Raw genomic sequence first — 20,174 nt, forward strand, 5'->3', positions numbered from 1 at the left:
ATGATTACGAAACACATGCGAGAAGACTGCGCAACAAGAAGGAATCGAAAACAGTAACCAGAGATGCATTCATCTCTGCAGTAACCTTGTTAACCCAATCTCTGTTCTGGGAACACGAAGCTACTGAGTAATTTTAATTTCAAATAATTGGTCAAAAACGTTTTATAATTTGATTAAAAAACGTTTTGAAAATGTAACATTTTAACATAGTGTGCACGTCTGAAAAATTGCTATAGAACCAAAATACTTTCGAATTAGGAATGTAATTCATTATATATTGTATATTAAACTGAATATTTAACGAAGCAGTGATCGACATTTTTTAATAATTTCGAAAACTTATTTCATGAGTTTACGAATTTCATTCACACTCGGTAGAAACTCTTGTTATTCGAACTGGGGTTGAGGACATTAGAAACTGCGCGAAATCGCGCAGGCTCTGATGAACGATCATGTGATGTGTGTCAAATGTCAAACAATTTTCACAGGATGCTAAAGAATTCTATATTCATTAACTAATAGTGACACTGAATCACAGAGAAGGTAAACGTTAAAATGTACAGCTTTGACACCTCTGTGATACTCCTTTTGACAATTTTTAATTGACGATAGCATTTTAGAATGTAAGTGCATTAACCTATTTCACAAACAGATGGTTGAGTTACTCACTGTGATTTAAAATTTATTAATCTTTTTTAGGTAGTATAAATCTGTTACAAAACCTGTATTCACGTGTTATTTAATTTATTGTAAGCATGGACGAGATTGTGGTATCGAAGACAACACCTACAGACAATCTGTACCTTGCTTTGGCACAATGTTTTGCTATAATACTATGCGGGTAATAGTATAATGCATATTTCCTAAATCAAAATGAATATATTGTAATTCTAGAAACGAGCAATTTTGTATGATTTGTCTGTCTTATTCTATAGATATGTGGCAGGCCGTTTGGGCATTATAAGAAGATCTGAGGCAAATGGTTTAAATACATTTGTCGGAACATTTACACTTCCATCATTAATATTTCTCTCATTGGCAAAATTAGACTTTGGTTTAGTGAACTGGCGTTTCTTACTGGCAGTCACCCTGGCTAAGAGCTGTGTCTTTTTTATTGTTCTTGTCATTAGCATGCTTGTTTCTAAACCATGGAATCCTGGACGGAGTGCATTGTTCGCCATTTTTGCAACGCAGAGTAATGATTTTGCCATAGGGTATCCAATGAGTATGTGTACAAAATGAAAACATTACTGTAAAAAGACCAAATAACAAATATTAAAACTAATTATTTGGTTTCAGTTGATGCTCTGTACCATAATACACATCCAGAATATTCAGCATATCTCTATCTAATGGCACCGATCTCTCTAGCTATTTTAAATCCGATTGGTTTCGTTTTGCTTGAGATAGCAAAACGGAGGAATCAAGAACAGAGCAACTGGTCTCTCTTCATTGCAACTGTAAAGGGTATCGCCTTGAATCCTGTTTTAGCAATGACAGTATTAGGAATAATAGGCAACTTGATCTTCAGCCATTCAATACCAGCAATCCTCTCCGCGATCTTGGAAGTCTTCGGAAATGCATTCTCTGCAAGTGCTCTCTTTCTCCTGGGCTTGATGATGGTGGGAAAGATCCACACATTACGTGGAATTGCCCTACTTATACCTGGAATTTTGATTTCCGTAAAACTTCTTGTTTTACCATTGGTCATAAGAGAATCGGTCATTCTTCTGAATGCTGGCATTAATTGTACGGATACCAACGATCTGAGTACCTATGGTTTTCTCTATGGAACTATTCCAACTGCTCCAGCACTCTTCGTCTTCACTTTGCGTTATAACGTGGACATCGACCTCATTGCATCTGCAATGGTCGCCTGCACGTTCCTCTCAGCACCGCTGATGTTTATTTCTGCAAAGATGATCGACGCTGTCAGTTCTGGAATTTCTCCACAAGATTATGCTAAGCAATTGAACGCCTTCTCTTTGGATACCAGTGCAGCAGCTACTGCTGCTTGTATCTGGTTGCTCATTTGCTTCTTGGCTTTAGGTGGACAAAAGTACAAGAGACTCACTCATCGGTGCACTTTGTGTATTATTATTGCACAGGTAACTTAACATTATTCCTTATTCTTTATTGAAGTGCAAAGTAATAATAGCAACTTTAGGAGAATATAACTTAGAGATTCCTTCTTGATTTAGCTCGCAAGTGCAGTTGGTGTGATAATCTGGACAAAGATTGATACTTCCAACGCTGGTGACTTACTTTGGTAATTGAAAATGATATAAATTCAACTTAATATCAAGATAACAATTCTATTTATTCATTCATTTGTCCAGGTATGTCCAATTTGTCTTGATAGTCGTTGGAGTATATGCAAGTCGATTTTGGACTGCTGTGCTGGCAGCAACTATTTTATTTCTGAGTTCACGAACAGAAGATGTCGTTAAAAATGTTCAAAAATGGTGTTTTCCCATCGCTTGGGGGTAAGCAGCAAAATTATTTAAATAATATTTTTAAGCGAAATATCATACGTTGCACTTTGATATACAATAAATATGTTTTTTTTTACAGTGGTCCTCTTTTAATTGTATCAATAATGTGCCTGTTCGCCAGTCCAGAAAAATCATTAGAAATTGACCGTAGGAATCCGAATTTTCAATTAGGAAGCACGCAAGCAGCAACCTCAATGCTTGTTTTAATATTCTGTTTTGTTGGTAAATAATATCTGCTATCTAATACTGTAATAATTAATACCCATTCATATCTTTCAGTTAATATACATTTTAAACTTCACAGTAACTCTGGGTTGTCTTATTCTGCAACAACGATATCAGCGTAGAACCAGTATTGTTGGTTATTCAACATTACCCGATGCTCCACTTATTCCTGAACCAACAAACACGAATAGGAACGTAAGAGATGTGGAGGACCTGGTCTCTTCTACTGCACTCCCGTGCGAATTTGATTGTTCAAATGGGTCCTGCACGGCTAACGAAGAACAGCCTCCTCATCATCAAAATTCAGAATATGATGCCAGTGCAAATAGATCAGAATCTGATGATCTTCAAATACTTCGACATCAGGTCCTCCTGATCTTATTGTTGTGTTCCATGTTTATTGTGAGTAACTGTTATATAGAACTTCTTAATTCAACAGTATAAATATAACTCACAGCAATAAATAAATTTTCTCATTCTATTTGATCAGGGATTGGTTTTATCAATTGGAACGTTGCTCTTGGAGCAAATGACTGGAATTTACGCTGAACTAGCTTTCCTGGATGTCGCATTGAATTTTGGACAATCATTAATAGCGTTTGCTATTTTTGGATTGGATCCTGGTCTAGGAGCCTTAGGTTGCTGGTTGCGTAAAGTCTGTCGCACCTGGTGTGCAGGTAAATTATGCAGACTGGCGATGTAAGATAACAATTATTACATATATTTTTGTCTGTAGCCAAAGAAATTGAACTACCAGAAGAAGTGGATTTAAGTCCAGAGGCTAAGATGATCAGGGAACAATTTGCCAGATGTCACTTGGTAGAATGTCGGGCAAGGATTTCCATGTGTCGCAGAAGACTTCTTCAAGTTTATGAGGGTGTCTTTACCGGTAAAAGTCTAGTTGATTGGCTCATAGAAGCCAACGTAGCGCATGATCGAGAGGAAGCTGTACGTTACGGTCGTTGCCTACTGGATAGTAGAGTTCTTCGACACGTAGACGGTACTGAGCATTTTCAGGATAGAGATATTCTTTACACTTTCCGCACGTAGATTTTAATCACCTGACATGGCATTCACTCTCGATTTTTACTATTTTATTTAGTTGAAAAAAAAATTAGATTCAAGAACATATTAGATTATTAATTCTCGATATAAGTGATCTGATAATAGCTGAATTGAGTGATTATCTTTTCCTATAACGTATTTGATCTTATTTTACGTTTATATCATTTTTAGCTTTTATTTATTTCTAACAATTGCTATCAGGGGCTCAATCCCTGTGTTCGGTTTACAGCAAATCGATAGCAGCCATTCGGTATGCTGTACCAGAGGTATAATTATTGTTTTTTCAATTGTTTATTATCATCAGTAACACAATTATTGTCTACTTCATAGTTCAGCTAGAACAAATTGATATACATTTTAGTAATTGATAATTCTATGTTGTGCCCTTCTCAGAACAAAATTTGAGTGAGCTCCCATTTTTTTTTATTAGATAAGCGATGGCTATGTGTGAACAAATAAGGATATTTGTTTAAGGAACAATATAGGCTTCATACAGCTTTAGGATTATTGATTGAAAATGACTGTGATAAGTCAAAAAACAATACGAATGGAGTGTATGAATTGTTTTATCATAGGTCGATTGGTTTTGTTATTAGCAATTTTTGTTAGCTATACATTTGGTGTTAAGATCCTCGACTTTCTCATGTGATATGTAGCAAACATATATTTTCTTACGGACATGTACCAAAGAGATGCAAGTATTGGAATATAATATTTACATCATGAGTGATTAACTTATCCTTATTATTATGTATATAGGAGTAATAAATACACGACGATCAAAATATTCAATCTGTATTTAAAATCACTTCTTTGTGGGTTTATTATATTCTTAAATGAGACTATACTAGAAATCTAAGTCATCATCAGGATCTTCCTCATCGAGATCATCTACATCGTCAGGACTATATAATATTTTAGATTCATTTGTGGAAATTGTGTAAGGGAGTGGAGTTTTATTACGTTGCTCCATCTCACGGGCATTCATTTCAATTCTAAAGGAAGCCAAGACTTTTACTGGTTCGTTATTGACTGGTTCTCCTTTCTGATTTACTTCAAGCTTCTCCGACGAAATAACATAACTTGAAATATTTTGATTTACAAGTTCATTTTGATGTACAATACTACCACCTGGCTTTCTATGTATAATTGATGCCTCGTACATGAAATTTCTTTCCAGTTGAACTCTAGGACTCTTTTTTAACTTGATGTAAGATGTACCAAGAGTCTCGATAGAAGGGATTTTTTTAAGAGTAAAGTCTCGTCGGTTGATACAAATTAATTGACGACAACTTTGACCAAGTTTAGAGATAAATTGGCATGCTTGAGACAAACCAATGTGAAAAACTAAAGAACTAAGACAATCTAGAATCAGTACAGCATTGGCTTTTGATGGTTCAAGAAAGGACAAAAGCCTTTTCAGTATTGTTGTGTCTGATGGTAACTCATTCCAGTCAATACTGTATAAATCGTGAATATGCACGTTTTTTAAGGGCTCTGGACAATTATTATAGGCGCGCTTTGGACGTGACAGAGATAGTAATTCGATGGGACAATTAGAATCTTTTTCTTCAAGCATTTGTAGCCAACCATTTAGTAAAATTTCAGCATACATTGCGTCAACATCTAAAACATTAATGAATTACTTCATCTTAAAAATTATAATAGACGTGTAGCACATTAAAAAAAAGTAAGGTTACATTCCTCTAAATGAATCAAATGAGATTATATAAAAAAAAATACCTTCATCTATGACGATAAATTTAGCTCCTTCAAGAAGGGGTAAATTTTTAATTAAAGCCATTAGCTTTATATTATTATTTTATACAATTATTTTAGGATAGCCTTGCAAAACTATGACAGGTTAACTGATCTGTCAAAGAGAAACAGGATTTCAAAAATCATTGTATATGTACCATATTGTACCATATACAATGGTACATTCATTCTGGACGTAAGTATTTAATTGTGTTAACATCTTTAAAAATAATCTCTCAGAATAAATAATGTGCAACGTAGCTGCATTAAAATATATGTATATTGGATTCTGTAGACGGAAAATATTGAAATAAATGTTAATTTAAAACACGTGTCCTGTATTTCCATGAATCTACATCCAATAATAGGATCTTATCTTGATATATATGTAACAATATTTTATATCATGCAAATTGAACAAAACATTATTCTTTTACGATAACAAAGTACAAAATCATTGTCAATATTATTTCTATTATATAAGAGAATAAATGTTATAGGATACAAATTTAATTAAAAACAGCATATGATAGGGATAGATAATTGCAGATGATGAATGGTAGAATATACAATAAATCTATTTCTTGATTATCGAAATCTTGATTAACAATTCTTAAGAAGAGCAAAGGTTAATCTATGTGTTAATAAGGAATTAAAAGTACGAATGACGCAGCACTGACACAGTCATTCACTCGCAGTAATTCTTGGTGCAATTTCTGTAGACAGGGATCTCTACGAGGAAAGAATTTAAATTGGTATGTTACTTTGTATGAATAATTTTGCTTCAAACGTCAATATTCCACGAATTTTATACGCTTATCGCACGTAACGTGCTATTGATAATATTAAACTGAATACAATGTTGAACAAGGAAATAATTATTGCAAATCATACGTTTACATAAATCGTATTATGTTTTATGCATATATGCGATGCAAGCGTCAATGACTTTGGAATAATATAAATTAAACATATATTCCTCTCTCATTCTATTGCATCAGACTGCATCAGACCGTGTTACGTACATCGTTTGCAAAATATCCTAGCGGAGCGCTTAGTATCGCCAGGGACTCCAGACTGCTCCAGACCCACGAGCAAATAAACACGCTAGAACAAACAAACTTTATAAACTTGTTATGAGGTCATTTTAGGAATGATTTTGCGAAGATATTGTTGCAGCTTACGCAATATGAAGGGAATCAAGGCAGAAGAAATTATAGGTGATTTGCCCACGGGACCTTTGGGTAATTATAGGAAGCGGGCTAGCTTCAATTGGAAATTATTGAGATACAATTTATATGGAGAGGATCAACTCTTATTCCAGGTTATACACATTAATTGATTAACTTTTACTTTGCTTTTCTTTTTTTTTATTCTGAAATTGAAAATTGTATCAATGTGTTTACAGGAGAAATTATGGAATTTATTCAAAGTTTCGTCAGTGTTTAAAAGTTCAAGAAAAACTGTACCTGTAGATGAGCAACGGAGGCAAACTATTTTGCAAATGCGTGCTTTATTAACAAATGATATTTTGGTAAATATGTTGTTATTGTGATACTGCTTTATTTAGTAATTACAGACTCAATAATAAAATCTGCCTAAGAGAATGCTCTGCAATTATCTATGAAGTTTTGTAATATTTATACAATTTTATATAGCCATATGAACATCCACATTGGATTAATTCAGTTTTGTATTTTAATCCATCTCTCACAATAAAAACTGGTATTACGTTCGGTATGGTAGTGAGCACTATGATGGCATTAGGTACCGAACAACATGGGGATATCATTGAAAAGCTACAAGATGGTCGAGTGAGTATACCTTCATTATAAAATCAATAATTTGAGTTCATTACTCTGAAATTTTTAGTACACTGGTTGTTTTGCACTAACGGAAGTTGCACATGGCTCTGATGTCAGAGGTATGAAAACCACAGCAACTTATGACCCAAACACAAAAAGTTTTATTCTTCACTCCGAAGACTTCAAAGCAGCAAAATGTTGGGTTGGAGGTCTTGGTAATTATTGCTAATTTTCTTTGCAGACTTATACAAAAACTTGAAAGTAAACAAGAACATCAAAGCTATTAGGATATACTACACTTTCAGGTCAAACGTCAACGCACGCAATGGTCTTTGCTCAACTAATTACTCCTGATAAAAAAAACAGAGGACTACATTTGTTTATCGTTCCAATTCGCGATCCGGAAACTCTCTTACCATATCCAAGAGTAACGGTTGGAGATTTAGGTGAGAAGATTGGTTTAAACGGGATAGACAATGGTTTCGTGATGTTTCACAACTACCGCATTCCACGTATAAATTTACTTAATAAAACTGGAGATGTGACAGAGGATGGCAAATACGTTTCTCGTCTGAAAAAGGAGAGTCAACGGTTAGGTAAGAAATTTCGTAATCAAAAATAGATTACGTCAGATATAAATAATTATAGGATTCATTAGGTGCATCACTTGGTGCCTTATCAATGGGCCGTGTCAATATCACGTGTGTTTGTACAAAATACATATCACTTGCCATTGTCATTGCTATTCGATATTGTGCCGTTAGGAAACAGTTTGGACCTTCGTTGGAAGAAGAATGGCCAGTAATTGAATATCAAGTGCAGGTACAGTATGAAAATTATCAGTTATAAAATGCGTCACATAACTCTGTTGTGTCTGTTTTCAGCAATGGCGACTGTTTCCTCATCTAGCAACCACATATGTTATGACGATATTCTCTGAGATATATGTAAGAAAACTACGAAGTTTTCAGATCTCATTATTAACATCAGAAAACCGTGAATTAGTTAGCGCCGAGGGTATGGAATTTCACGCACTGTCATCTGCTGTGAAACCACTATGTTCTTGGATGACGCGTGATGCGATTCAAGATTGCAGAGAAGCCTGTGGTGGTCATGGTTACCTTGCAGGTATCAATGATATATTTTTTTCAAAATCGTCATAAAAATTTCTCACTATTTTTAATATATTTAGTCAATATTGGTTTCAGCATCACGCTTGGGACAATTAAGGGCTGATAACGATCCGAATTGCACATACGAGGGGGAGAACAATGTACTCATTCAACAAGCTAGTAATTGGCTACTAGGTCTCTGGTCGAATATTCTCGAAGGAAAAGAAATTTCATCCCCGGTTGGATCTGCGAGCTTCCTATCTGACGGACAAAATATTCTTCAGCTGAAATTTAATCACACAACGATCGAGGAAGTATTAGCGCCTGAAAGTACGTATCTATTTTATTTCGGATAGGGTGAGTCCTATTTAACTATTATATTATCATTATTCAGATTTACTCACAATGTTAAAGTGGCTGATCTGTTATTACTTGAAGAAAACTCATCAACAAGTGGTATTCTTGAAAAAAAATGGAGAGAGTGATTTTTCGATCAGAAATAATTCTCAAGTATTCCTTGCTCGTACTCTTGCTCTTGTGTACGCAGAGGTATTATACAATATCAAAATACATAAAAAAAGAAATGCTATTAATAAATTTTACAGCACACTCTGATGAAAACTTTCCTGGATCATTTGCAAGAGTCTATGTGGAGTAGCGAGGAGAAATCTGTTCTGACTAAATTAGGTTCACTTTATGCCGCTACTTGTTTGGAAAAAAGACTTGGCGATTTATATGCTGGTGGTTATGCATCAACCAGTGACGGTATCGACACTTTATTACGAGAAGGAATTATAACCTTGTGCAAAGACTTATTGAACGAAGCGGTGGCACTGGTTGACGTTCTTGCACCACCTGATTTTATCGTTAACTCTCCTCTCGGCTTCTCTGACGGCGAGGTAATTTTATTTTGTCAATAACAGTCTGATAATAGCAAAAACAAAATTATAAATCGTATTTCAGGTATACAAGCATATGGAACAATGGATTTTAAAAAATCCAGAAAACTTAGAGCGACCATCCTGGTGGCGTGAAGCACTACTATCTAAATTGTGATAAAAATGGTATGGTCAAATGAATATTTACATATCCGGTGCAATATATTAATTATTTTATAATGTAATATAAGTACGTATGTTTTTATGTGCAATTTACATGCATTACGGTGGAAAATATTTTTATAATATGTACGAGTTACGCGAATCGAACGATTTACAATTGTTATACATATAAATAATAAATATACTGTTGGTTCTCATATTCGATTGTGGATTTCAGAGAAACCTTAACGCCTTTATTCTGTCAAATGTATTTTCTTTTATGTTCAATAGTATAAAGTTGAACTAACTAATAATTTACGTTTGAATATTCTACTTCATTAAAGCTCTGTATGCATATTGTTCTTTGCATAAATACTGTCACTTTCAGCAAACCACTGTTCATAAACCTTTATGGGATCTATCATCCAAAATTTATGGAATGATACAGGCTCGTTAGAAGCAAGATAAGCCAGGGCATAATCCAATGGTCTTGCCTGAGAGAAAAATATATTCAGAATATAATAAACAGTTTTAGTATTCTAAATATGTAGGTATCATTAGAGATACTTAGTGTACCTGATGAAACAAAGAGCATTGCGTTGGTTTTACACCAAGCCGAGAAATGCATATCCCAAAGATAAACATGTCATCTGGAGATGATGGGGATGGACAGTGACATAATCCTGACTCTAATATTTGTTGGACAATAGAAGCTGATAATGCTAAACCAGCTCCACCAGTTAGATAGTCATATCCCTGTGCATTATGCCACATTCGAAAACCGTATCGCTCTCCCAATGCAACAGGATTGGCAGGATTATAACAAGTCAAGAGGCGCAGTAAACGCGCTAACCTGTTATAAATATGAATAACATTTGAATGGGTAAGTTATTCAAAATATTTGAAAATTTTATAGGGTTCATAACTTGCCCAAGTATTGTATCATCATCTGTAATAATCAACCAGTCAAGACTTTGTTTTTGCATTAACTTGTGAGCAATTTCCAGTATTGCAAATGTTTTTGCACAATGCCCTTGTTCTGTATTAGGCACCACGTATGCATCAGGCAGATTTTTATCTATATTAAGGAAAAATAAGGCTATGAAAACTTATAATAGCAAGCATTATACTAATGCCTCTTTTATTTAAAGTATTGTTCATACCTGTTTTATCAGTAAAATATCCAATGTTACTAGCATACTTTCCCCAGGTTTGTTTGATAATTGGAATTCTCTCTAAGTGATATTTGCTGCAGGTTTTTACAGCTATAAATACTTTCTCGCGAGGTACTGGATTTGTCTATTATATCAATATACTTATTAATATAGCTCCAAGAATATTTGGAAAATAAAAAGCCCTTTTTTTAAAACTTACACAGGGATGAAAGTATCGAGGATATGTGGCACAATCCCTACTAGATACTACACAAAGTTCAGGAGCATGGATTAGTCTCTTTTTACTTGAGCTTAATATAAAACTGGAAAATTCATATGAGGCATCTATTGAAAAGTCATTATTTGGACCCTCTCCTTTCACAATTTTGTTTGCCAGGCTGGATGAGGAAATCAGTTTATTCATTTTTTATACTGTTAATGCAAGACTTAATTTATTAAAAAATATACCTATGAACAAGTTCAGCTGATATGGCAAAACCTGAAGCAACATTTGGATATTTAAATTTCTTTGTGTGTTCTGCAAAATGATGTATTATTGTTGGTTCGCGGTCATAAAGTGCATGACCAAGCCACTGTTCCTTAGTAGATATTTAAACAAATGGTCTTATTATATTTTGATTAAACTGAAATATTACTACAATATGTCTCCACTTACTTGTGTATAGTTAAGTGATGAAAGAAAATTGATCAGAAGAGGTAGTCTAATAACTGTATTATCTTCACAAAAGAAAAACCATTTACTTTGTGAATATTGTGCAATCATATATGGTAATAATGGTACAAATGTCCATGAACCTTTAATGTCTAAGTTATGTGTTAATATCACATTTGGGATTCCCTATACAATTATTTAAATATATCATCAATGCAATTATTAAATACTTATATTTAATGCTATAGCAAATTATATATTCAATCATGATAATGAACTGAACCATTTGCTAAGAAAAGTATGCAATAATCATTGTATACAAATTAATTGAAGAAATTTTAATGTACAAGACACCATTACTATGAATGTTATAAGATTAAATTATACATTAAGCATTTCCCATGCAAAGATACATACTTTATCCATAGATCTCGCTTGCTCTTGAATATCATTTTTTAACAAATCTGCATGAGCAACATGATAGCCTTCTGATTGACTGAGTATTATTATTGTTAATTCATGTGGATCTAAAATAAAATAAAATCACAGTCAATTAAATTTAATATTTTATCAATTAAATGATTATACAGTAATTTTTTATAAGTTATTATTTTTATAATTATTTATTATAAGTTAATTTTTTTGTATTTTTCTTTACCTAAGGCACTTGTAACTGAAAGCACTAATGCACTAATTCTTATGGAATGTAATAGGCTAAATGATTCCATCATTATACTGATAGTATCTGCAAAAAAGAAAATTATTTCCTATAAAAGTGTGGATACTTTTGTATCCTATAATTCTATAATTATTACTTACAATTAAATAAATAACATCTGAGATTAATTTAAATACGTATTATACCAATGTTTTATGCAAGTAACCTATTAAATATTATGTCAAAACAAATATATATTCTATACAACTCTTTAAAGTAGAACGAAAATTAAATTATAAGCAAGGACAAAGTACCTTCTGTTTAAAATCATGAGAAATATTGAGTAAATCAACTTGGTTCAGTTCTACCTACATAATAATCGGTAACCGTTAATAAATTGAGTCAAAAAATTGAGTACATAACTGCAATCTGTATAGGACTATGCTATACCTATACATATCCTTTTGCTATACGAAAAAAAGCAACAAGTTTATCCATATTTATACAAGAAAATGCCATGGAACAATTAACAGTCTAATATTTTGTATCTGAGAAGCCATGCATAACTTTGCACTCAGTGAATCATCATTGAAATGTTTGAATTAGTTTTAATGATTAAAAATAAAGAACCGGATCTGATGTTCAACAATGACCAAATGACCTTGAGAACTTCACGCCGTCATTCAAATGCACAACAAATGAATATAATAAATTATCTTCTGACATAGAACACTCAAAATATATTTTCGTAATTATTTATTATAATTTCTAAAGATTTATTATTCAAAACGGTTGTCGTTTACTAGAGATCGATAAAAAAAATTGGATAGATATTTTGACTTCCTACTACCTCCAACTATTATTCCGTCGCCATTCTAGCGACGAGATTTGCGACTGTGATCGGCCGCGAATAAATCGTCGTTTACGACGAAAGGGAGGTAATCTTCTCCCTAGGAAGTATTTTCTTCGTGTGTTCTCTACGCCGTAGTAGCTGTACCGTGGGCGTAAAGCGATCGACTTCGACAGAGGTCTTATAGTTTGGAACTGACGAACATGGCTTATTGAAAAGATGAAGGGCCTACAGAAAGATATCGTTTCTTCATACGGAGGAGACCACATCTCTACCAACATCAACAATTTCGGCAATCTCAGCCGACCTAACTATGGAGAAGAAGTCATGTTTCCCGCAGTCTTCCGTCAAGGGAGCTGCTGGTGATGCCAAGAAGAACCAAGGTGTGGTCACAAGTCCTTCATATTTTCTCCGTGTCATCTTATCTTTTAATGTATTCCACGTATTCTAATCAAGACTCACGTCTACGCAGTGGCGAGATCGATTTATGAGAATATATATGTTAACGAGAACTTCATGAATCAAATATTTCAGTTTTATTTTGATCGAAGTATGTTAACTCAAATTTTAGAGAAAGACGAGGGAAGATTTTCCAGATTTTTCAATTTTATTACAGATGTTATCAATGGAAAACTCTTTCCCAAAATTTCAAAAAGACGAGAACCAACTAGTACGAGCAACCTTCCAAAATATGAGCAATCTAGGAAATCCGGTGCACAGAAAGGAAAAAGTTTTGATAAGAAACCAAAACGTAAAGGACAATATCATGGCGGTCCAAAGGAGGATACCAAGGTGGTTGGCCAAGTTAAATACTATGATAGGTTCTCGATAATACCAATATTAACTTAATACATTCAATGGTAAATAGGTAGTGCAGGAAGAGGCAGCTGAGCTAGGCTCAGTGATGGTCCAAGGAAGTAAGAAGCAGAACTTGAATCATCTGCTTAATTTTCATTACACACCACGTGATGTGCAAAGTGGTTCTGATGGGTGGAATTGTGGAAGATCATCGTATACCAAATACAGTAACAATACAAATCGCTGGCTTCCACCCATACAACGTCATAAATACAACAAGGAGCAATTTTTACAAGCCAAGTGAGTTGCCATGAACTTTTAAAATCATAAAGCTCTATATACCATTTATTGACTAGGGTCACTAACAAACAAACTTCATTACAGCTGTCAGTTTGTCGTAACTGCCAATGGCGACTATTCAGCCTATCTTGCGAATCCTGATACTTTAGTTGATTGGAACCTAATAGAACAAATCGTAAGTATCACAAATCTGAAAGCTCCACAACTATTATCAATTCTTGAATACGTTAATTTCACATATTGCAGAGGGTTCATAGTTTAGAAAGTTTGGCTTGTCCCATCTGTTTGTGTATACCAGTTGCTGGTAAAATGACACGATGTGGTCACGTCTATTGTTGGCCCTGTATTCTTCACTACTTGGCACTCTCTGATAAGTCGTGGCGCAAGTGTCCAATTTGCTACGAGTCCATTCATAAATCTGACTTGAAAAGGTATACATAGTTACATAGTATAATTTCACTTATCTTATTCACTTTTGCGTTTTGTTCTATTTAGCGTTGTAGAAATTACGCAAACTGCACTAAACGTAGGAGATACTGTCACCTTACGTCTAATGCGTCGAGAAAGAGGTTCCCTCCTGGCTATGCCTGTGGATGAAACAGAATCCTTTATTCCTACAACCTTCTTCTCACTCAGTGAAAACATCCGCGGATCAGTATATTCAAAACTATTATTTGCGAATAATAATAATGTAAGTTCTATTTGATCGCCGTGATATATAAGTTGAATGGTTATGATTTTGATCGAATTAATTTAAGAAATAATAATTACTACAGGTAATGGATATTATTGAATATGAACGTGTCCAATTACGTTCTGAATTAATGGAGGATCCACATTCACCTGAGAATTGTTTCATTGAGCAAGCTTTGAACGAATTAAGTGTTAGGAAGAAGCAAATTTTGCAAGAAGTGGGTATAGTGCAAGCGTGTGTATACTTTGAGAATTCACAATAATATCATGATCAGTAACAAAACTGTATTATTCAGGTTGAGAGTAAATTAGAAAAACTGGCTGAGAACCAGAAAGCTAAAAGAATTTCTATGGTAGAAGATCGTAATGCAAATTCTCAGGATTCTCAAGATTGTCAAACTCATAAATATGATGGAAGTACTACTACATCATTACCAGAAGATGATAAAAAATTGCTTGGGCTACATTCAAAGTCATCTGTCAGTAACGTGGTGAGCGGTTCAGACTCTCCCATGACTCCAAATAAATTCTTTTATTTCTATCAAGGTAAATTTTTACAAGCTGTTACACTGTACTTTTGTACATCATAATCATCTTTGTAACATTTTATAATAGCCGAGGATGGACAACATGTGTACCTTCACGCGATGAACGTGAAGATGTTGGAATTACAGTATGGAAATTTAGAGCATTGTCCTCGGAGTATAATTGGGAAAATTGTGGAAAAGGAAGCTGGCAGCATCACTGAAGAATTGCGACGTCGTTTGCGGTATCTCTGCCACTTGCCAATCACTTGTCAAATTGAAATTGCTGAAATCGAACTAAAACCGCCTATCGTGTCTAAGGATGTCATTGAAATTTTTCATGGTACTAGGAATACTATTCATTCATAAAATTTTTCAATGACCTTTCATTTGTAACAATAATCCTGAAACTCAGATCAACTGGAAACGCGGCGAAAAAGACGTCGTCGTAGGGAACGCGAGGAAAAGAAGCGGGAAAGAAAAATCACAGAGGAAGAGAATCGTCGGATGGGAAAATTTCCAACTCCTAATGTCCACATAGAATCCCATCGACATTTTCCCGAATGGCTGCCAGAAAGTCAGACACCAGGGTGAGTCTAATACGAATTTCCTAGTTTATTATATTTGTCTGTAGGCCATTAGTAAGTTACTGTATTTTGCTTATTAAATATGTATTTAGAATTGGAATACTATCTCCTCCGGAATCCACAACAACGTCCAGTGTAGCTAGCAGCCCTTCAGGAAGCACTTTGGATGAATTAACATTGATTTCTAAAGAACCAAACATCTGGCCTGCAAATACCAGCGACCAAGGACTTTCTTTTGCTGAGATGCTACGCAATCCTATAACACGTTCAGCATCCCACAGTGCTTGGGCAACCGCAGGGACATCTTATTCCTCGCAACAATCTCGTTCCAGTGCTGCTGTAAGAATTCGTAAAGCATCTGATAGTGACCCTGAGGCTGAAGGTTACATTTCAGCACCTTCCTACAATTAAAGCTTTGGAGATGCACAGACATTGGAACAGTCAGAGTTGTGGAATGGAGGTATTATATTTGTATCGATAGTTCAATTTTTGATTCAGTTCTGTTTGGAACAAATTCAAAGTTTTAAATATATTTCCAGGAGAATAGATCGATAATAGTAAATCCAGCGGCAAGAAGAAGAAGAAGAAGAAGAAAGGAAAACCTACTGTACTCTTCGCAACTAGCATGGCTCGCGCACCTTAGTTGGGAATATGTGTGTAGTAATATTTTCGCTTGGCAATTTTTAATGTAAACACTATTCTCATTGTCTTTTTTTCTTATACATATATAAGATAGATAACATATGGGTTAAAAATTTACTTCAGTAGAAAATTTGTTTGTCTTAACTCATGTAACTATTACAATGTGATAAATGCATTACTATTGCGTTCTGTATTAATTGATTATGAGCAAATCATTTTTGTTGTACACTTACGAGCCTATTCTGCTTGCGAATAAAATTTAATTTCAAACATCAACCAACCTCTAATTAATTTAATTCGATATCTTGCACATAAATAGATAAACGCAGTTTATCAACAATTTTTATGAAGTTTACATTAGTGGTACATACAGAGATGAGTACTACTACTCATAGTAGTACTACTCATCTCTGGTACATACATAATATGGACCGTAGTATCTCAGTTCACAGTGCAACTAGTGATAGACGATTTATCGCATTCCTGTACAAAGTATTTCTTCACGTAACACTTATATAATTGTGTATATGCATATTCAGTCAGCAATTCCTGAAATGGCTGTACGTACATTACGCAACCGCAATACCAGCTGATAAAAATATTTTCAGGTGAAACAGCCTGAAATTTCCAGACGTTTCTAGTCTGCTTTTCTTATCCATATAAGCGAGTTGCGCCGTCGCATAAAAGTTTGTCCGTGAGGTGTATGTGGACAATGCATAGATGACGTACGTTGTTTTACTTCAAGATTAATTCTAAAGTTGTTTAATTAACCTGGTTGCAACAGAGGTTGCAGTTTTCGTGCGAAAATGTTTCTTGAATACGATCCTGAACCAGTGACACGGGAGCAATATTGTGCGTGCATAGAAAATGAGTGCCATTGCGAAAAACAGAATGGTAACGATTGCGTGTAATTTAATCTCATATTTATTTGTCTCTTGGGAAGTTCTATTAACAATATGTTCATTTTTATTTGTGTAGTTTATGAGTGGGCATGGGATGATAAATTAGCTACTGCTGATTTACAATTAACGGATCGTAATTTGGAGGTTAAATTTCATCCTGGATATAGTACTGGGACAGCTGCTGTGAGAGGTACTACTAGTTTGGCGAAAGGTAGACATCACTATTGGGAGGTCAAGATGATTACTCCAGTTTATGGTACCGATGTGGTATGTATGATTTGTATTTGTAATGGGTTTCCATACTAGATTAAGTGTATCAAATACTATTGAATATATTTATTGTATTTATGCAGATGGTGGGAATGGGTACCCATAAAGTCACTCTAGATAGTGCCAGGTTAAAGTTTTGCTCATTGCTGGGACTGGACTGTGAATCCTGGGGTTTTTCTTATAAGGGATACTTGCAACATGCAGGAGAAATACGTAATTATGCTCCAGGTTTTAGTTATGGAAGTCTGGTAGGTGTGCATTTGGATACTTGGAGAGGAACATTACAGTTTTTCCACAACAGAAAACCACTTGGTATGCTTCTTCTTATATTTAAGCATAACTATAATTGTTTGATAAAACTATTAGTCATATTTGCCTGTTATATTGCAAACAGGAATAGCATTTACTGGATTAAGGGATGTGGAGTTGTACCCTATGATAAGTTCAACAGCAGCTAAAAGTAGAGTGCGCATAACATATAGCTGCTCAGAGCCAGCTTCATTACAAATGGCTAGTTTATCTGTTATGCCTTCTCTACATAAAACATACCTTGCAGAAGCGTTTCCAGGTTTAAAGTATATTACACAAAGTATATTTGCAGATGTACTGCAAAAAAGTAATGGTAAGTATACTCATAGAATACTTCATCTTGATGATGTCTGTAATTAAACTACTTGCCCTAACTTGGTTTTTTTTTTTTAATGAAGACAACATAGATGAAGATGAACAGCCTCACGAATTTATGATTTTGGACGACTTTGACATAGCTTTAGTAGGATTTCCTAAAGGAGGCAGAAGTGTATCAAGATTACAGAGTGAAGTAAATGCTACTATAAATAGCAATCCTCTATGATCATCAAATTATTAGTAATTAAAAATGACCTGCCATTTGTGGAAGATATAAAATTCATTATAGCATAAAATTCTTTTTATATTTTGTACTTTGCTGTTAATGGTATATCGAAACGTACGTTCGATCATTTTATAAGGTTTTCGTTTGTATGTAGTGTTTAGAACATTTGTTTCTACATGATTACATTGTAAATATAACTCATAAAAACGCGATCATATGATACATCTGTTTAACAATAAGTTATGTTGGTGTAATTTTATTTGATAAAAAATGTAATACAACGTGCGAACCTTGAACAATATAAAGATTAAAAATTATTTTAATATCACTTTTGTTTACTTTTTCTTTTGACACTATTCGTCTCAGAATTCCCACGCTTGTGTCCAGTTAAAGTACGGGATTCGCTATTTATTTTAGCACAAAATACAACAGCTTGAGCCCAACCTGCTAATGGGCCCCATAGTTGTCGCAAATGATCGCTTACTTCTTTGTGTATCTTGGGTGTGACAGTTTTTTGCTTTCCCAGGTGAGGTAAGTAGTTTGCTTGTGCCACTTGAAAAATATGAGTATCTACTGGAATAGCTTCTAAATGACCAAGTGACATTAGACAAACACAATCTGCAACCTTTGGTCCAACTCCTGGCAGTGATAAAAGCTGTTCTCTGGCATCAGTATAGGAAATATTATTTGCTTTACACAATTGCATTAACCATTTTCGACCACCTACTTCCATTAGTCGTTTGGCAGTATTTGCTATGTAAGCAGCACGGTATCCAAAGTTTTCCTTTCTTAAAGTTAACTCAACTTTTTCATTTGTTAAAGATTCTATAGTGGGAAAATCATAATACTCTTTACCATCAACTTCGCATAATTTCTTGCCAAAGAAACGACACAATTTTTCTACCATGCTTGATATACTGAAAACAAATCAAATACTGTTGAAAAAGAATTAATATACTTAAAATACAAAGACTTAACCAATTACCGGATAATATTGTTATTTGAACTGCATATAAAACAAAAGATGTTCTCAACAGGATCTTGTTTTAAAATTCTAACTCCTTCCACAGTTTTACAAGATTTTTTAAAATTCTTATCTGAAGCTGACCATTTGATCAGGTTTTCTTCCAAAGAAAATTCAAGACGAAAATACTCCCAAAGTATTGTTTCATAATTTATGTCTTCCTTCACTGGACCATGAACTGTATAAGTAATGTAATTTTCATCTTGAGAGAGAGTCCAAACATGTCCTGCAAACACTCCTCTAAATTCCTCACCACCTTTATGTGCCAGCCATCTGTAAAATTAAAGAAATTATTATATTGATCTTGAGCAATAAAACTTTGTATTCCCAAGGGAGTATTACAAGAATTCCCGCCTTTTTAGAATCTATCTTTAAAATGTAAATATCAATTTTTTGGTTATGTCACCGATTAATATGTTTAACGATAATGCATACAAATAATTTACCTGAAACTTTGTCCACCATTCAAAGTAATTGCGAGGCCCAATTCTTTATTCGTGCAGGCAATCTTACCAGTTCTAATTTGTTCAGTATTTTTCGTCATCTTCATACACACTGAACGTATATTAAATAAAATCTTGGGCACAATAGCAAATTTATAAAAAATTCTCAACATGCGAACTAAGATAATGCATTATTCTACTAGAAAAAAAAAGGAACAAATAACTTGCTGCATTAAGTTTAAACGAAAATGAATTTGCTACCGCCTTCAATAACTGAATCTCCGAAGTCGTAATCAGTCTGCG

The 20,174-nt window shown here is 34.2% G+C and overlaps 7 protein-coding genes across 15 annotated transcripts; 4 read left to right on the forward strand and 3 right to left on the reverse strand.

The window, feature by feature from the left end:
• The first annotated feature begins 321 nt into the window (after positions 1 to 321).
• On the forward strand, positions 322 to 4,572 carry LOC107271150 (integral membrane protein GPR155). Its single transcript, XM_025088379.1, has 10 exons — positions 322 to 623; positions 700 to 841; positions 936 to 1,225; positions 1,300 to 2,108; positions 2,202 to 2,269; positions 2,340 to 2,486; positions 2,575 to 2,717; positions 2,800 to 3,122; positions 3,211 to 3,397; positions 3,457 to 4,572. The coding sequence occupies exons 2-10, from the start codon at positions 756 to 758 to the stop codon at positions 3,768 to 3,770; spliced, it is 2,367 nt and encodes a 788-aa protein (XP_024944147.1). The 5' UTR covers positions 322 to 623; positions 700 to 755; the 3' UTR covers positions 3,771 to 4,572.
• Positions 4,565 to 6,665, reverse strand: LOC107271162 (elongator complex protein 5). Of its 2 annotated transcripts, none has more exons than XM_025088394.1 (2): positions 6,569 to 6,665; positions 4,565 to 5,411 (listed from the first exon to the last, which is right to left on the reverse strand). In XM_025088394.1, exon 2 carries the CDS (start codon positions 5,398 to 5,400, stop codon positions 4,633 to 4,635), a length of 768 nt encoding a protein of 255 aa, XP_024944162.1. In that variant the 5' UTR covers positions 5,401 to 5,411; positions 6,569 to 6,665; the 3' UTR covers positions 4,565 to 4,632. The 2 variants fall into 2 exon arrangements, with proteins under 2 accessions (XP_024944162.1, XP_015602310.1); XM_015746824.2 differs by lacking the exon at positions 6,569 to 6,665 and adding an exon at positions 5,529 to 5,746.
• LOC107271152 (peroxisomal acyl-coenzyme A oxidase 3) lies at positions 6,087 to 9,720 on the forward strand. 3 transcript variants are annotated; one of them, XM_015746802.2, is made up of 12 exons: positions 6,087 to 6,298; positions 6,723 to 6,867; positions 6,952 to 7,077; positions 7,202 to 7,357; positions 7,416 to 7,563; positions 7,654 to 7,944; positions 8,007 to 8,170; positions 8,233 to 8,476; positions 8,557 to 8,790; positions 8,855 to 9,009; positions 9,066 to 9,359; positions 9,424 to 9,516. In XM_015746802.2, exons 2-12 carry the CDS (start codon positions 6,733 to 6,735, stop codon positions 9,514 to 9,516), a joined length of 2,040 nt encoding a protein of 679 aa, XP_015602288.1. In that variant the 5' UTR covers positions 6,087 to 6,298; positions 6,723 to 6,732. The 3 variants fall into 3 exon arrangements, with proteins under 3 accessions (XP_015602288.1, XP_015602287.1, XP_015602289.1); XM_015746801.1 differs by lacking the exon at positions 6,087 to 6,298 and having other exon boundaries at positions 6,571 to 6,867; positions 9,424 to 9,720; XM_015746803.2 differs by lacking the exon at positions 6,087 to 6,298 and having other exon boundaries at positions 6,658 to 6,867; positions 7,290 to 7,357; positions 9,424 to 9,720.
• On the reverse strand, positions 9,655 to 12,646 carry LOC107271158 (beta-1,3-glucosyltransferase). 6 transcript variants are annotated; one of them, XM_015746819.2, is made up of 12 exons: positions 12,436 to 12,646; positions 12,300 to 12,353; positions 12,147 to 12,211; positions 11,986 to 12,072; positions 11,745 to 11,854; positions 11,331 to 11,513; positions 11,123 to 11,253; positions 10,875 to 11,052; positions 10,664 to 10,799; positions 10,431 to 10,578; positions 10,077 to 10,353; positions 9,655 to 9,994 (listed from the first exon to the last, which is right to left on the reverse strand). In XM_015746819.2, the coding sequence occupies exons 4-12, from the start codon at positions 12,056 to 12,058 to the stop codon at positions 9,839 to 9,841; spliced, it is 1,392 nt and encodes a 463-aa protein (XP_015602305.1). In that variant the 5' UTR covers positions 12,059 to 12,072; positions 12,147 to 12,211; positions 12,300 to 12,353; positions 12,436 to 12,646; the 3' UTR covers positions 9,655 to 9,838. The 6 variants fall into 6 exon arrangements, with proteins under 6 accessions (XP_015602305.1, XP_015602304.1, XP_015602306.1 ...); XM_015746818.2 differs by lacking the exon at positions 12,147 to 12,211; XM_015746820.2 differs by lacking the exons at positions 12,147 to 12,211; positions 12,300 to 12,353.
• A 191-nt stretch (positions 12,647 to 12,837) lies between these two features.
• On the forward strand, positions 12,838 to 16,655 carry LOC107271124 (RING finger protein 10). The gene is made up of 12 exons (XM_025088380.1): positions 12,838 to 13,218; positions 13,407 to 13,627; positions 13,704 to 13,933; positions 14,018 to 14,108; positions 14,180 to 14,364; positions 14,429 to 14,624; positions 14,710 to 14,844; positions 14,923 to 15,172; positions 15,242 to 15,493; positions 15,566 to 15,740; positions 15,830 to 16,197; positions 16,277 to 16,655. The coding sequence occupies exons 1-11, from the start codon at positions 13,149 to 13,151 to the stop codon at positions 16,146 to 16,148; spliced, it is 2,124 nt and encodes a 707-aa protein (XP_024944148.1). The 5' UTR covers positions 12,838 to 13,148; the 3' UTR covers positions 16,149 to 16,197; positions 16,277 to 16,655.
• Positions 16,656 to 16,843: 188 nt separating this feature from the next.
• Positions 16,844 to 18,718, forward strand: LOC107271129 (SPRY domain-containing SOCS box protein 3). Its single transcript, XM_015746756.2, has 5 exons — positions 16,844 to 17,273; positions 17,358 to 17,548; positions 17,635 to 17,863; positions 17,946 to 18,173; positions 18,259 to 18,718. The coding sequence occupies exons 1-5, from the start codon at positions 17,186 to 17,188 to the stop codon at positions 18,402 to 18,404; spliced, it is 882 nt and encodes a 293-aa protein (XP_015602242.1). The 5' UTR covers positions 16,844 to 17,185; the 3' UTR covers positions 18,405 to 18,718.
• On the reverse strand, positions 18,645 to 20,168 carry LOC107271127 (N-glycosylase/DNA lyase). The gene is made up of 3 exons (XM_015746750.2): positions 19,875 to 20,168; positions 19,390 to 19,701; positions 18,645 to 19,321 (listed from the first exon to the last, which is right to left on the reverse strand). Exons 1-3 carry the CDS (start codon positions 20,042 to 20,044, stop codon positions 18,730 to 18,732), a joined length of 1,074 nt encoding a protein of 357 aa, XP_015602236.1. The 5' UTR covers positions 20,045 to 20,168; the 3' UTR covers positions 18,645 to 18,729.
• Between the last annotated feature and the right edge of the window lie 6 nt (positions 20,169 to 20,174).

Source organism: Cephus cinctus, unplaced genomic scaffold (assembly GCF_000341935.2).
Source record: "Cephus cinctus unplaced genomic scaffold, Ccin1 Ccin1_scaffold0921, whole genome shotgun sequence".
Taxonomy (NCBI): Eukaryota; Metazoa; Arthropoda; class Insecta; order Hymenoptera; family Cephidae; genus Cephus; species Cephus cinctus.

Excerpts from the sequence above, each read along its gene's own strand:
- LOC107271129 (XM_015746756.2), top strand. The coding sequence starts at position 17,186 with ATGTTTCTTGAATACGATCCTGAACCAGTGACACGGGAGCAATATTGT. Across the intron at positions 17,864-17,945 it reads CCACAACAGAAAACCACTTG|GAATAGCATTTACTGGATTA; the intron begins GTATGCTTCTTC and ends TATTGCAAACAG. Across the intron at positions 18,174-18,258 it reads TGTACTGCAAAAAAGTAATG|ACAACATAGATGAAGATGAA; the intron begins GTAAGTATACTC and ends TTTTTAATGAAG.
- LOC107271127 (XM_015746750.2), bottom strand. The coding sequence starts at position 20,044 with ATGTTGAGAATTTTTTATAAATTTGCTATTGTGCCCAAGATTTTATTT. Across the intron at positions 19,702-19,874 it reads AATGGTGGACAAAGTTTCAG|ATGGCTGGCACATAAAGGTG; the intron begins GTAAATTATTTG and ends TTAATTTTACAG. Across the intron at positions 19,322-19,389 it reads TCAAATAACAATATTATCCG|TATATCAAGCATGGTAGAAA; the intron begins GTAATTGGTTAA and ends ATTTGTTTTCAG.
- LOC107271150 (XM_025088379.1), top strand. The coding sequence starts at position 756 with ATGGACGAGATTGTGGTATCGAAGACAACACCTACAGACAATCTGTAC. Across the intron at positions 1,226-1,299 it reads TGCCATAGGGTATCCAATGA|TTGATGCTCTGTACCATAAT; the intron begins GTATGTGTACAA and ends ATTTGGTTTCAG. Across the intron at positions 2,718-2,799 it reads TTTAATATTCTGTTTTGTTG|TAACTCTGGGTTGTCTTATT; the intron begins GTAAATAATATC and ends TAAACTTCACAG.
- LOC107271152 (XM_015746801.1), top strand. The coding sequence starts at position 6,697 with ATGATTTTGCGAAGATATTGTTGCAGCTTACGCAATATGAAGGGAATC. Across the intron at positions 6,868-6,951 it reads AGGATCAACTCTTATTCCAG|GAGAAATTATGGAATTTATT; the intron begins GTTATACACATT and ends ATGTGTTTACAG. Across the intron at positions 8,477-8,556 it reads TGGTCATGGTTACCTTGCAG|CATCACGCTTGGGACAATTA; the intron begins GTATCAATGATA and ends TATTGGTTTCAG.
- LOC107271158 (XM_015746820.2), bottom strand. The coding sequence starts at position 12,058 with ATGATGGAATCATTTAGCCTATTACATTCCATAAGAATTAGTGCATTA. Across the intron at positions 11,855-11,985 it reads TTCAGTTACAAGTGCCTTAG|ATCCACATGAATTAACAATA; the intron begins GTAAAGAAAAAT and ends ATTTTATTTTAG. Across the intron at positions 10,354-10,430 it reads GATGATGATACAATACTTGG|GTTAGCGCGTTTACTGCGCC; the intron begins GCAAGTTATGAA and ends TATTTATAACAG.
- LOC107271162 (XM_015746824.2), bottom strand. The coding sequence starts at position 5,589 with ATGGCTTTAATTAAAAATTTACCCCTTCTTGAAGGAGCTAAATTTATC. Across the intron at positions 5,412-5,528 it reads ATTTATCGTCATAGATGAAG|ATGTTGACGCAATGTATGCT; the intron begins GTATTTTTTTTT and ends TTAATGTTTTAG.
- LOC107271124 (XM_025088380.1), top strand. The coding sequence starts at position 13,149 with ATGGAGAAGAAGTCATGTTTCCCGCAGTCTTCCGTCAAGGGAGCTGCT. Across the intron at positions 14,365-14,428 it reads CATAAATCTGACTTGAAAAG|CGTTGTAGAAATTACGCAAA; the intron begins GTATACATAGTT and ends TGTTCTATTTAG. Across the intron at positions 15,494-15,565 it reads TGTCATTGAAATTTTTCATG|ATCAACTGGAAACGCGGCGA; the intron begins GTACTAGGAATA and ends CCTGAAACTCAG.